Here is a 14,915-nt window from a genome sequence, read left to right as displayed (position 1 = left end):
GTCTGCATGGGTTTCCTCCGGGTGCTTCAGTTTCCTTCCACACTCCAAAAATGTGCGGGCTAGGTTGATTGGCCATGCTGAATTGACCCTAGTGTCAGGGGGATTAGCAGGGTAAATATGTAGGGTTATGAGGGTAGAGTCTGGGTGGGATTGTTGTTGGTGCAGGCTTAATGGGCTGAATGGCCTCTTTCTGCACTGCTGGGATTCTATGATACATCTGAGTATTTTTGTAAAGCTATGAACAGTGGCGATCCACAGAGATTTGAAGGATCACATACACAGATCACTAGAATGTAGCGGTCAGGTTCTGAATCTAACCAAGAAGGCCAGTGGATCATTAATCTTTACATCTAAACCCTTAGAATACAAAAGAGCTAATGCTACAGCCAAATGATTGCGTTACAGGTTTGCTACCTCCCCTTGTCTGTGGCGTTGAGAGGGGGTTAGCGTGCAGGAGGGAACTGAGAGTGGAGGGATGGCTCTCGGGGGCACAGTCTCAGAAGAAGGGGTAGGCCGTTTAGAGATAGGAGGGTATTTCTTCACTCAGAGGGTGGCGAATCTTTGGAATTCTCTACCCCAGAGGCTGGAGCAGTCTAACGGGGTGGGGTGGTCTCTTCCCGTTGTGATGTTGTACAACAGGTGAAGGGATACTCTGTCCTTCCAGGTTAGCAACAAGCAAAGCAAGTGAAGATTACCCCATTATCTTTATTCCTCCTGTACTTTCCTTTCTTCAGATCCTGACAGAGGTGGACAACTGTAACCCACAGAAAAGTTTGGAGCACTAGGATCATTCTGAGGAAGAGGAGACCATTCTGCCCCTCCGTTGAGTATGTACTGTGTCTCCTAACTTAGTGTCATCTCCAAATTTGGGTATATAACTCTCTATTTCTTCCATCAAGCCATTTATACACAAGGCAAACCCAAGGTCCCAGTGCAGATCTTGCAAGAACATCACTTCATAAAAGACTTATTTCCAAAATATCAATGCCACTGGCTGGGCTGGTATTTATTGCCCATTCCTAATTGCCCCATGAGAAGGTGGTGGTGAGCTGCCTTCTTGAACTGCTGCAGTCCCTATGGTGTAGGTACACCCACAGTGCTGTTAGGGAGGGAGTTCCAGGATGTTGATCCAGTGACAGTGAAGGAAAGGCCTTCAGATTTTCAGATCAGGATGGTGAGTAGTTTGGAGGGGAACCTCCAGGAGGTGGTGTTCCCATGTGTCTGTCGCCCTTCTCCTAGGTGGTAGAGGTTGCTGCTTTGGCAGAAGCTATTGAAGGAACTATTGTATCAGGAGGTTGTGGAAGCAGATATGATAGTGAGTTTTAAGGGGCGCCTTGACAAATACAGGAACAGAATGGGAATAGAGGGATATGGTCCCTGGAAGTGTAAGAGGTTTTAGTTTACGCAGCATGGTCGGTGCTGAACTTGGAGGGCTGAATGGCCAGTTCCTGTGCTGTAATTTTCTTTGTTCTTTGAACCTTGGCACCTCTTGCCAAGCGCAGAATGCTCTTTATTCCAACTCTTTGGTCAGACTTTTACCACTCTGCCTGCCACGGGGATCGGAGCGGGCGAGGGGCGACAGTGGAAAGGTCTGTCAACCTCGGGTGAGACTTCAGCTTGGGTGAGGCTGTGAAATCCTGTTTTCTACCTCCCAATCAGGCAGTCCCCACACCCAGTCTATGACATGCAGACAAGAGTGCACAGTATTCCAAGTGTGTTCCAACCAAGGTTGATTCAAGTTTAATTGAGCTTTCCAGCTTGACAGTGTCATCCCTTTTGCCTGATACTACAAGACTCTGGACTGTTGGGTGCTCAGTTTACTCAGTTTAGGGGATTGGATATAAGATATATTGGATAAGATATATTGGATGATAAAATGCACATACCTTCAACTTCCTTCTTGCATTGAATTTCTTCAAACAGTCAACTGTCTCTTGCCTGTGCATACAAGAGGCCACTGTCGCACGATGCTGTGGAAGGAACAGAACAGATTTTAACACTTATTTTAACAGTGTGTCAATGCCAAGTTCCCTAAAGCAACGGGACACGTCTAATGATCGTAGTGTCATTTCTGAAGGAAGAGAACTATCAAACTCAAGGGGTGGGATTTTCCAGCCCTTCCCACCGGCAGAGTTTTCCAGCCCCGCTGTGGGTGACCGCCCCCCCCGTCCTCCCAACCTCCCCGCAGCGACTTCCCCTGAGGAACCACACCAAACACCGCAGACGTCGGTGGGATCAATGTTGAGCCGGGGGGGGAGGGTGGGAAATGCCAGCTTAGCCGTGGCTCAGTGGGAATCCGCATGCCATCCGGTCTGAATGAAAGTTGTGGGTTCAAGTCTGACTCAAGTGACTGGAATGTAAAGCTGGAAGGTGAAAGAAGAGATGGATATGGAGTGAGGGGAATAGGGAGAGAAGCCTGGGGTTCCACAGAACTTCACAATATATTAGAGTTCCTTGACCAAACAAAAAGGATTGTAAATCAATGCCCGATTCCATCATGGACTCCGCTCATCTGTTGGCAAGTTGATTGGTTAATTCTCAGAGATGTCACTGCACAATGCCACAATCGCCACCCTGACTGGTGGACGTACCGAGATCCAGGGGTGTTTGAGCGCTTCACCAGCAGAGATACGCTTTGCTGGGTTAATTGTCAGCATCTTGTTGATGAGATCCTTTGCCTCGGGCGTCACGGTGTCCCACTCTGGAGAGGGGAACTACAGAGAGAGAAGAGAAAGACGTAAAGGAAAGGTGGGAAAGTACCAAATGTCCAACACCTCTTTAGTGAGAAAGCCAAGGTCAACCACACAGAACAGCAACAAGGTTAAACTAACAAGGAAGGGGACAGAATGAACCAAACCCTTACTAATTCATCCAAGTGAATTATTAAAAGCTGGTGGACAAGGGGAGGAATCATACAAACCCTGCAGTGCAGAAGAAGGCCATTCGGCCCATCAAGTCTGCACCAACTCTCCGAGTCCTATCCCCATAACCCCATGCATTGACCATGGCCAATCCATCTAACCAGCATATTTTTGGACTGTGGGAGGAAACTGGAGCACCCGGAGGAAACCCATGCAGACACGGGGAGAATGTGCAAACTCTGCATAGCCAATCACCCAAGGCAGGAATCGAGAGTTGATGCAGACTGGAAGGGTCAAATGGCCTCCTTCTACACTATAGGGGTTCTAGGATTCTTTCAGATTCTTAAAGGTTTAGACAGGTAAATGTTTGGAGGATGTTTCCACTCATGGGAGAGTGTAAGGTTAGAGAGAACAGTCGCTGAATGAGGGGATCCCGTTTAAAAGTTTAAAATTTGAGGAAGAATGCTTCTTTCAAAGGATCATAGGGCGGGATTTTACGACTGCTCGAGCAAGAACAGAAATTCCCGTCTGAGATCAATGGATATTTCCGTTGTCTGCTCCTCTCCCACTCTAATTCCATAGCGGGAGGGGTGGTAGAATTCTGGTGATAGAATACCCACTGTACAGAAGGAGATCCTCGGCCCATCGAGCCTGCACTGACCACAATCCAACCCAGGCCCAATCCCGTAACCCCACACATTTACCCTGCTAATCCCCCGACAATTTTGCACGGCCAATCAACCTAACCCGCACGTCTTTGGACTGTGGCAGGAAACCAGAACGCCCGGAGGAAACCCAGGCAGACACGGGGAGAACGTGCAAACTCCACACAGACAGTGACCCGAGGCCGGAATTGAACCGGAGACCCTGGCACTGTGAGGCAGCAGGGAGGCAAAGAGTTCTTTGGAATTCTTTGCCCCAGGAAACTGTGGAGGGCGGGTCCTTGAATCTTTTCAAGGCTGTGATCAGTGGGCTTTTAATCGGTCGAGAAATTAAAGGCTATGGAGTGAAGGTGGGAAAGTGGACTTAGTGAGTGTTAGGTCAGCCATGGAGTTATTAAATGGCGGAGTAGGCTCGAAGGCCTGAATGGCCTCCTCTTGTTCCTTATGGTCTTGCGATATTGATTTGACAGAGCGTATTGTCCAACTATTATAAAACACAGGAACAGGAGGAGGCCATTCAGCCCCTTGATCTGTTCTGCCATTCAATTAGATCATGGCTTTATCTACGCACCTTTGCTCCATATTCTTTGATATCTTTACCCAACATAAACACAGTATATTACCTTAAACGTACGATAAAGGGAAAGTCATCTAGATGACCTTAGATGACTCATCCCATTAAGGGGGAGAGCTAACTGGTGGTGATTTAACCTGGGGAATCGCCACATGTCAGGCAAGGGGCAAGGTTGAGAAGGTGGATCTTTCATGAATAACCACAGCCAGTACAGGAATTGAACCCACGCTGTTGGCATTGTTCTGTACCATGAACCAGGCATCCAGCCAGCTGAGCTAACCGACTCAGGGTATATATATGATGGATGAAACACTTTGACTAGTGGAAAACCCACTCTTACTTTATGAATCATTCCAATTATTGAAATAATACTTTCTTTGTTTCATAAGGAGTGGGTTTTCTCTCTGACCTCATGACCCTCTAGAACATGGGCTTATTTGACAAGGTCCAACATAAGGACCCTCAGATTTGTACAGAGCTGGGTGATTGTTGGAATTGAACTGCTTGTTGTCAGTACTGAGGGTGAATCCCCCATTGTTTACCCAGCTAAGACCAGCCCCTTCATTTAGACCCTAGTTTTGAAAATGAATCTACTGTCCCGATTCACAGTGTGAGAACAAACACCCCAACTCCTGTCGAGTGAACGCACCCTGGAGTACTCCAATTATCCACTTACAGGGGATTGTAATTGGACAGCGAGACAAGGCTTGTGAGTGCCTGTGATCCTGAGGTGCGAGTATAACTCCTTGGTAGGACAAACTGAACAAGACAGGTCGGTGCTGTACAAAGGCCAATCCACCTGCCCTCCTGGGTAAGGAGCGCTGGGAGTTAGGCTAATAATCCATGTGAATAGGTCTTTCATGACAGAAATGGGGTGAATCTCTGGAATTCTCTGCCCGTTGAAGTGGTGGAGGCTGCCTCGCTAAATATTTTTAAGACGCGGGTTGATGGGTTTTTGATAAGCGAGGGGATTAAGGGTTATGGGGCGAGGGCGGGAATGTGGAACTGAGCCACGACAGATCAGCCATGATCTTATTGAATGGCAGGGCAGGCTCGAAGGGCTAGATAGCCTACTCCTGCTCCTATTTCTTATGTTCTTATGTTCTTATGTAATCAACCATGGAGAACTTCAATCTGCTGGACATGAGTCTAACTATCTAACCAACTAACTAACTAATGAATGAACTAACTAACTAACGAACAACCTAACCAACTAACTGACTAAGTTAGAGCAGCACGGCGGTGCAGTCATTAGCACTGCTGTCTCACAGTGCGAGGGATCCGGGTTCAATGCTAGCATTGGGTGACTGTCTGGGTGGAGTTTGTACATTCTCCTCGTGTCTGCGTGGGTTTCCTCCAGATGCCCCGGTTTCCTCCCACATTCCAAAGATGTGCTGGTTAAGTTGATCGACCGTGCTAAATTGACCCTAGTGTCATGGGGATTAGCAGGGTTACATGTGTGAGGTTACAGGAATAGGCTCTGGGTGGGACTGTGGTTGGTACAGACTCGATGGGCCGAATGGCCTCCTTCTGTACAGTAGGGATTCTATATTGCCTCTTAGTGTCGGGGGATTAGCAGGGTAAATGTGTGGGGTTACGGAGATACAGCCTGGGTGGGATTGTCTGTGCAGGCTTGATGGACCTCCTTCTGCACTGTAGGAATGCTATGATTCTAAGTTGCTATGGATGTGGTTGTCTGGTTGTTTTATATTAATGTGACAGCGCCCACATACCGAGGATACGTCACCACCTCAGTCCTCCCCCAGCTCGCAGACTGATCACGTGTGAGCCGAGCTCTAACAATGATACTCACGTCGTAAGCCCCAGCTTTGATTTGTTGGTAGAGTCTGTGCTGATCTTCATCCCAGAAGGGTGGGTAACCAACCAGCAGAATGTACAAGATGACACCTAGTGAACACAAGACCCGGGTAAAGGAAACAGAGATTAGTTCATTATCTTTGTTCTGAATTACTCTTGCAGCATTGTGCCTGAGTCTCGTTGGGATATTGGTTTGATCCCTTCCATTGAAACAATGAGCAACGGCAAGTCCCATCAGCAGATGAAGTATCTGCTTTCTGATAGCCGCGTGTTGCTAGACTCTCGCCAACCACTTGTATCTATCTCATGCCAATGAAAAACGTCCCAGTCATGTAACATTGAGCCACAGAAGGAGATGATAAACACAGAAGAGTAAAAGTTTTGTCAAAGTGGTCAGTGGAAAGGATGAGGCAGAAACAGCGGTTTTATTTCACAGCTTTAAGCTGCAGCAGCAGAAGTTACAATCTGACTCTGAGCGACAAATTCAAATAGGGGATATAAAGAGGCCAGAGTGGGATGGGTTTACAGAAAGGGGCTGAATGGCCTTATTCCACACTATAAATGTTCGATTTTCCTTTCTCTGACAGCACAACATTCCTTCAGCACTGTCCCTGTGATAGTGCACTGTCCGAGGGTCAGTACTGAGGGAGTGCTGCACTGTCCGAGGGTCAGTACTGAGGGAGTGCTGCACTGTCAGAGGGTCAGTGCTGAGGGAGTGCCGCACTGTCAGAGGGTCAGTACTGAGGGAGTGCTGCACTGTCCGAGGGTCAGTACTGAGGGAGTGCTGCACTGTCAGAGGGTCAGTACTGAGGGAGTGCCGCACTGTCAGAGGGTCAGTACTGAGGGAGTGCTGCACTGTCAGAGGGTCAGTACTGAGGGAATGCTGCACAGTCAGAGGGTCAGTGCTGAGGGAGTGCCGCACTGTCAGGGGGTCAGTACTGAGGGAGTGCTGCACTGTCAGGGGGTCAGTACTGAGGGAGTGCTGCACTGTTAGAGGGTCAGTACTGAGGGAGTGCTGCACTGTCAGGGGGTCAGTATTGAGGGAGTGCTGCACTGTCAGAGGGTCAGTATTGAGGGAGTGCTGCACTGTCAGAGGGTCAGTACTGAGGGGGTGCTGCACTGTCAGAGGGTCAATACTGAGGGAGTGCCGCACTGTCAGAGGGTCAGTGCTGAGGGAGTGCTGCACTGTCAGAGGGTCAGTACTGAGGGAGTGCTGCACTGTCAGAGGGTCAGTAATGAGGCAGTGCCACACTGTCAGCGGGTCAGCACTGAGGGAATGCCGCACGATCAGAGGGTCAGTACTGAGGGAGTGCTGCACTGTCAGAGGGACAGTACTGAGGGAATGCCGCACGATCAGAGGGTCAGTACTGAGGGAGTGCTGCACTGTCAGAGGGACAGTACTGAGGGAGTGCTGCACTGTCAGAGGGACAGTACTGAGGGAGTGCTGCACTGTCAGAGGGTCAGTACTGAGGGAGTGCTGCACTGTCAGAGGGTCAGTACTGAGGGATGTTAAACTTTGATGTTGTAAGACATCAAACGAAAGAGCACAGAAGGATCTCACTGTTCCTCTAATAGCTGTTGAGGCCAATAAAACCCAGCCCCACTCTGCTCTTTCCCCATTTCATGGCAATTATTCCCTCCTCATGCAAGCTTATCTTTTATCTTTCTTGGGTAATAAACATCATGCTGAAACGCTTGACCAAAGTATCAAGCCTACATTGCATTACGCGAATCCCACCTCCATTCCAATCCATCAGCCAAAAATGACTTTCACATAATTTGACTGCAGGGTATTGGGACGAGTACATAACACTGAAACATTCCTCCTTTGGGAAATTAATATTTTCATTACTTTAATTGAGCAGGGGGCCCTTACGAAGCAAAGATGAATAATTACTGAACCTAACTCAACGTTGAACTTCAACGCGGATAAATGTGCAGTGGTCCATTTTGGCAGGACCAACGGGATGCAGGAGTACAATATCAAGGGTAGGAGTCTTAGCTGGGTTGAAGAACAGAAGGATCTTGGGGTCCGGGTCCATAGGACTCTTAAATCGGCCTCACAGGTAGAGGATGTGGTCAAGAAGGTGTATGGTGTACTGGCCTTCATTAATCGAGGGATTGAGTTTAGGAGTTGGGAGGTAATGCTGCAACTTTATAAGACCCTTGTCAGACCCCACTTGGACTACTGTGCGCAGTTCTGGTCACCTCACTATAGGAAGGATGTGGAAGCTATTGAGAGGGTGCAGAGGAGATTTACAAGGATGTTGCCTGGATTGGGAGGCACGCCTTATGAAGATAGGTTGAGGGAGCTAGATCTCCTCCCTGGAGAGACGAAGATTGAGAGGCGATCTGATAGAGGTTTATAAAATGTTGAGAGGAATAGATAGGGTGGATTCTCGGGGGCTATTTCCCAGGGCTGAAATGGTTGTTACGAGAGGAACAGGTTTAAGGTGCTGGGAAGCAAGTACAGGGGAGATGTTAGGGGAAAGTTTTTCACTCAGAGGGTGGTGAGTGAGTGGAATCGGCTGCCGTCAGTGGTGATAGAGGCGAACTCACTGAGGTCTTTTAAAAGACTTCTAGATGAGTATATGGAATCTAATGGCATTGGGAGTTCCAGATAGTTCTATGGCTTGGTCGGTATAGATGTGATCGGCACAACTTGTGGGCCGAAGGGCCTGTTTGTGCTGTAGTGTTCTATGTTCTATTGCCAGAGATCCTCACCCTAAGTTCATCAACAACTCACTGGGAGGCCAGAATCCATGGTGAGGTGGGTGGGGAGGGGTTGCTGAGGGGGGTCAGCGGTGGGGGGGTGGGGAGGGGGTATGGGGTAAGAGGGGGTGAGGGGGGTGGGTGAAAGGGGTGGGGGTGAGCAGAGTGGGGGTCTTGTGGGTTGCTGATTATTGGACGTCATTTGGGAAGGTCAGAGAAAGTTTCCTTCCCTCTGATAAATCTTGCGAGGGTATGAGAGGGTTCGCATGTACACGACTGGGCAGAAAGCAAGAAGGGAATGGCAGAGATGACCGGATGGATGGGCGATGTGGAACGTTGTTTGATTCTATCTGGTAATCTGGGAGTTCTGATCCAAAATCTTAGCTCAGGAGATGAAATGAGTGTGTAGAATGCACAACAGGATAAAGCGGACTTGTGATGTGGGAAGGGATAAACTGGATGGGTACAGGAGCTAAAACATCAATGTATCTTCTTCAACATAATGGAACACGCTACGGAATTTCAAAGAAATGTTATCAGGCTTTGACACTCCCCTCCCACCTCAGGGGAAAGTGCCCGCAAAGGTGGGATTTTCATTGCCAGGTGGGTGTGGGCTGGCGTTGGGCCAGTTGACCCAGCACGGAGGTCGCAGGCAGTCACAGGGATGGAGGGTGAGCTGTTTAAAAGGCCCGCCTCGGTCTTTGTGCTCGAGCCCTCACCCCTCACACTCCCTCACCCCTACGCACCCCCCCACACATCATCCATACCATTCATTGCATGCTCTCCACCCACCTCCTACTGGCTCTCATGTCTCTGTGCCAAAGTAAGGTTCTCTCCCCACCCTCTATGACCTCTGACACCCCATTGCCAAGATATCCTCTCCACTCACCACCCCCAGAACCCCTTCATGCCAAGGTAGCCTCCCCACACACCCTCTCCGGCCTCTTCCCCTCTACATCAAGGTGAGGCCCCCAAACAACCCAAAATCTTCTGATTCTGGGTAGGAGTGTTACCCGCTGAGACGAAAACCCACAGTCGGTGTAGAAATATAATCAACATGCAAGCAAGCTTGAGGAACTCCCAACTCTGATCACCTCATTTCCCTTGAGTAACAAACCTCTCACCCACGAGATTCCCGGTTCTACAATAATAAATACCTCGGTCTACATAGAAAAGGGTGATGAGCTGACAAATATTTTTCTTTCTTTCACACAACAAGGAGTTGCTGTGAAAATATTTGCCACGACTGACTCTTCACTCCTACTGTCATATGCTTAATTTAGCTCCGAGACTCCTACAAATATTACAACTCCTGGAGAAGGCATCATCTGCTTACCGCAAGCCCACAGGTCCACAGGCTTGGCATAGGGATCCTTCCTCAGCACTTCAGGAGAGAGATAGCCAGGAGTTCCGGCAAAACCTGCAAACAGAAGACAGAGAATGAGAGGGGGAGGCATGGGGAAATGTCAAGCGGATTAAACTGAGTGATAATACAAACAGAAGGTGCTGATAACACTCTCTCCTCTGCAGAGAGGAACAAGAGTTCACGTTTTGAGTCATAGAGGTTTACAGCATGGAAACGGGTCCTTCTGCCCATCTTGTCCATGCTGCCCTTGGTTTTTAAACCCTGAAGCCAGTCCTAATTGCCTGCATTTGGCCCACGTCCCTCTATACCCATTGAGTCCAATGTGACCTGAAGAAGTCATCATGGACCCAAAATGCAAACTCTCTTCCTCTCTCCACAGACACTGCCAGGCCTGCTGAGTATTTCCTGCATTTTCTGTTTTTATCTCAAGTTTCCAACGTCAGCGGTAGTTTACTTGTATTAGATAAAAACAAATTACTGCAGATGCTGGAATCGGAAACCGAAAGAGAAAATGCTGGAAAAATCTCAGCAGGTCTGGCAGCATCTGTAAGGAGAGAAAAGAGCTGACGTTTCGAGCCCAGATGAACATTTGTCGAAGCTAAAAGGCATAGTGGGAGATGTTTATGAAAATGTGGGAAGGGGGGGGCGATGGGTGGCAGAGAGAACCTGTCTCGCCCACTAATTAAAATCTCTCTCACACACATCTCCCTCCACATCTTTATCTGTTGCAGTTTATCTTTTGATTTCAGCTTCTTTGGCCATTCACACCTTCTATTCTCTCTAAGGGCTGCCATTAGCAGCCTTTCCCCTTGTAGTTGTCTCATCTTTCATTCCCTCGCCGTACAGTATAAATATCCCCCACTCTCTACGCCTTTTAGCTTTGCCAAAGGGTCATCTGGACTCGAAACATCAGCTCTTTTCTCTCATTACAGATGCTGCCAGACCTGCTGAGATTTTCCAGCATTTTCTCTTTTGGATTTACTTTTCATTTGATTTGATTTATATTGTCATGTGTATTCACATACAGTGAAAAGTATTGTTTCTTGCACGCTATACAAACAAAACATACCGATCATAGAGAAGGAAAGGAGACAGTGCAGAATGCAGTGTTATAGTCATAGCTAGGGTGCAGAGAAAGATCAACTTAATACAAGGTAGGTCCATTCAAAAGTCTGACAGCAGTAGGGAAGAAGCTGTTCTTGAGTCGGTTGGTACGTGACCTCAGACTTTTGTATCTTTTTGCCAAAGGAAGAAGGTGGAAGAGAGAATGTCCAGGGTACATGGAGTCCTTCATTATACTGGCTGCTTTGCTGAGACAGTGGGAAGTGTAGACAGAGTCAATGGATTGGAGGCTGGTTTGCCTGATGGATTGGGCTACATTCATGACCTTTTGTAGTTCCTTGCAGTCTTGGGCAGAGCAGGAGCCCATACCAAGCTGTGATACAACCAGAAAGAATGCTTTCTAAGTTGCATCTGGAAAAGTTGGTGAGAGTCATACCTAACATGCCAAATTTCCTTAGTCTTCTGAGAAAGTAGAGGCATTGTAGGCTTTCTTAACTGTCGGCATGGGGGATCCAGGACAGATTGTTGGTGATCTGGACGCCTAAAAACTTGAAGCTCTCGACCCTTTCTACTTCGTCCCCATTGATGATAGTCCGGATTAAGAAATGTGCAGGTCCCCGCATTGTATCCTTAGCCCATCTGAGCAATTCCCATTGTTGCTCCTATCCACTGTTGAGAGAAATCCTATCTCTGCTCTGCTGACCCATGTTGGCTCTGAGCCTGCCAACGCCTCAATTTCAAAACTCTGATAGCCTCATAGTCAAATCCCTCCACGGCCTCCCCCTGCCGACCTCAGTGATCTCCTCCAGCCCTGAAACCCTCTGAGATATCTGTGTTCCTCCCGCAACCCCCAGTGTCAATCTCTCCGTCACTGGCAACCACACCTTCAGTTGCTTGAGGTAGGTTCCTGCTCGGTCCAAGATCGCAAGGAACTCCAAAGGGTCATGAATGAAGCCCAATCCATCACGCAAACCAGCCTCCCATCCACTGACACTGTCTACACTTCCTGCTAACTCGGAAAAGCAGCCAGCATAATCAAGGGCCTCCACGCACCCCGGACATTCTCTCTTCCACCTTCTCCCGTTGGGAAAAAGATATAAAAGTCTGAGGTCACATACCAACCGACTCAAGAACAGCTTCTTCCCTGCTGCCATCAGACTTTTGAATGGATATACCTTATATTAAGCTGATCTTTCTCTACACCCTGGCTATGACTGTAACACTACATTCTGCACCTTCTCCTTTCCTTCGCTATGAATAAGAACATAAGAACATAAGAAATAGGAGCAGGAGTAGGCCATCTAGCCCTTCGAGCCTGCCCCGCCATTCAATAAGATCATGGCTGATCTGTTGTGGCTCAGTTCCACTTTCCCGCCCTCTCCCCATAACCCTTAATCCCCTCTCTTATCAAGAACCCATCAACCCGCTTCTTAAAAATATTTAGCGAGGCAGCCTCCACCACTTCAACGGGCAGAGAATTCCAGAGATTCACCACCCTTTGAGTGAAGAAGTTCCTCCTCAACTCCGTTCTAAACCGCCTCCCCTTTATCTTGAGGCTGTGCCCCCTAGTCCTACTGTCTTTTTTGAGCGGGAAGAGTCTCTCCACCTCTATCCTATCCATCCCATTCATCATCTTATACGTCTCAATGAGATCTCCCCTCATTCTTCTAAACTCTAACGAGTACAAGCCTAGTTTATTCAGCCTCTCCTCATAGCTCAATCCCCTCAACTCCGGTATCAGCCTAGTAAACCTCCTCTGCACTCCCTCCAGGGCCAAAATATCCTTGCGCAGGTGCGGCGCCCAAAACTGCACACAGTACTCCAGCTGCGGCCTCACCAATGCCCTATACAGCTGCAGCAAGACCTCCCTACTTTTATATTCAATCCCCTTCGCTATGAAGGCCAGCATCCCATTCGCCTTCCTGACCACCTGCTGCACCTGCAAGCTGGGTTTTTGCGACTCATGCACAAGGACCCCGAGGTCCCTCTGCACCGTCGCCTGCTGCAGTTTTTCGCCACGTAAGTAATAGTCCTCCCTACCATTCTTCCTACCAAAGTGGACCACCTCACACTTGCCAACATTAAATTCCATTTGCCATTTCCTGGCCCATTCGCCCAGCCTATCTAGATCCTTCTGCAGACTCTCCACACCCTCCGCATACCAATGGTATGCTTTGTCTGTGTAGCACGCAAGAAACAACACTTTTCACTGTAGACCAAAACATATGACAATAATAAATAATAAATCAAACTCTGAAATTCTCTCCCTATACCTCTCCATCAGAAGCTTCTTAAAATCTCTACCTCTTTGACTAAGCCTTGTGTCACCTGTCCTCTTATCTCATGTGGCTTGGTGTCAAACTCTGCCCGCTAACCCTCCTGCTAAGTGCAGTGGGATTTTTTTTAACGTTAAGGACGTTGTATAAATGCAAATTTTTCTTGTTGAATAAGCACATTACAACTTGAGCTCTGATAACAAGTTGGAAGTGTCTCTGGGTTGAGAATACGCTTACATCAGATATCCCTGCGAGAGTGTTTCTGTTTTACGGTTATCGCACAGCTTGGTGTGAATATTTGCGTAGCAAAGTGCTGATTCTATCTGTGAATAAAAACACAGTACATAGAATCTTCCACACAGAAAAGTCCATTCAGCCCAACTGGTTTCTTCCCCCTCTCTCTGCTCCTTTAAGATGCTCCTTAACGTTGTAAGTCTGAATGTGGGATTTGCAACCACAGCAATGAATGAGGTGCAGTTGAAGGGAAGTTGGGTACATGTATGAGGGAGAGAGGGTTTTGCTGATGGGGTGGGGGTGAAGAAGGATAGAAACTCACTCGTATGAAGCGATATTGTTGACATGTTCCTGCTGGGCTGAAAGACCTGTTTCTGTTCTGTATACTCGATGCTTCTGACGGGAGGGGGGACGAGGGAGGGAGGGGGAGTGGTGGGGTTGGGTGAGGGGGTTGCGGAAGTGGTTTTATGTAACTCGCCCCACTACACAAAGGGAGCTGAATACCATCCCTTCTCGGTTGAAGTGAATGCCACCCGTTGCCTTCACCAACACGGGCTGCTGTGTAAATCGATGTCCGGCCTAACAATTTGGTTCACTCTTGGCCCCGGGAATTGGCCAGGGTCTTGTGGTTTGGGGGCTGGACCTCTGGCCGAGTACAATCTCTAGAAATTTGTCCACTTCCTCCACAACGTTGAATTTGGAGAATCCTTCAGGCATTGGGCTACTCACCGAACCAGGCCTGTTGGTCCCCTTCAACCTCTATAGCTAGGCCAAAGTCCGCAAGTTTCACAGCAGCTCCTTTCGACTTGGAGGCCAGCAGCAGGTTTTCAGGCTGAAGTCAGAGGTACAAAGAGACAAGATTGGCAATTAAACAGAGAAAGGTTGATTTAATAAGCTAAACCTATTATCCAGTCAGAAGCCAGCTTCATACATGTCACCCTGTGACAATGAATGCTTGTTTCTGGATACTAACCCTTCACAGTCACCCTCTCAAAAAACAAAGAACAAAAAGCAAAGAAAATTACAGCAAGGAACCTCCAAGCTTGCATCAAACATGCTGCCTGACTGAACTAAAACCACCAACCTTTCCAGGGAGACCATATCCCTCTGTTCCCATCCTATTCATGTATTTGTCAAGATGCCCCTTAAATGTCACATCATATCTGCTTCCATTACCTTCCCAGGCAGTGAGTTCCAGGCACCCACCACCCTCTAAGTAAGAAGCTCTCCTTTGGGTGAACACCAACTCTTTCAAATGTTTACCATAAGACCATAAGACACAGGGGCAGAATTAGGCCACTCGGCCCATTGAGTCTGCTCCACTATTCAATCATGGCTGATATTTTTCTC

At 48.1% G+C, this 14,915-nt stretch overlaps 1 protein-coding gene across 1 annotated transcript in view; it reads right to left on the bottom strand.

Moving 5' to 3' along the window:
• Nucleotides 1–14,915, bottom strand: part of LOC145351696 (calcium/calmodulin-dependent protein kinase type II subunit alpha) — a 216,684-nt gene that overhangs the window by 26,174 nt on the left and 175,595 nt on the right. Inside the window, exons 7-11 of the mRNA XM_080201267.1 lie at nucleotides 14,295–14,397; nucleotides 9,964–10,047; nucleotides 5,911–6,005; nucleotides 2,592–2,714; nucleotides 1,887–1,970 (exon numbers count right to left, since the gene is read on the bottom strand). Of these exons, the coding sequence (XP_080057393.1) occupies nucleotides 1,887–1,970; nucleotides 2,592–2,714; nucleotides 5,911–6,005; nucleotides 9,964–10,047; nucleotides 14,295–14,397 (489 nt within the window). The remainder of the gene's footprint in view (nucleotides 1–1,886; nucleotides 1,971–2,591; nucleotides 2,715–5,910; nucleotides 6,006–9,963; nucleotides 10,048–14,294; nucleotides 14,398–14,915) is intronic.

Source organism: Carcharhinus amblyrhynchos, chromosome 13 (genome assembly GCF_965287045.1).
Source record: "Carcharhinus amblyrhynchos chromosome 13, sCarAmb.v2.hapA, whole genome shotgun sequence".
NCBI lineage: Eukaryota > Metazoa > Chordata > Chondrichthyes > Carcharhiniformes > Carcharhinidae > Carcharhinus > Carcharhinus amblyrhynchos.
The sequence above is the reverse complement of the archived record's forward strand: the minus strand, read 5'-3'. Positions and strand labels throughout refer to the sequence as shown.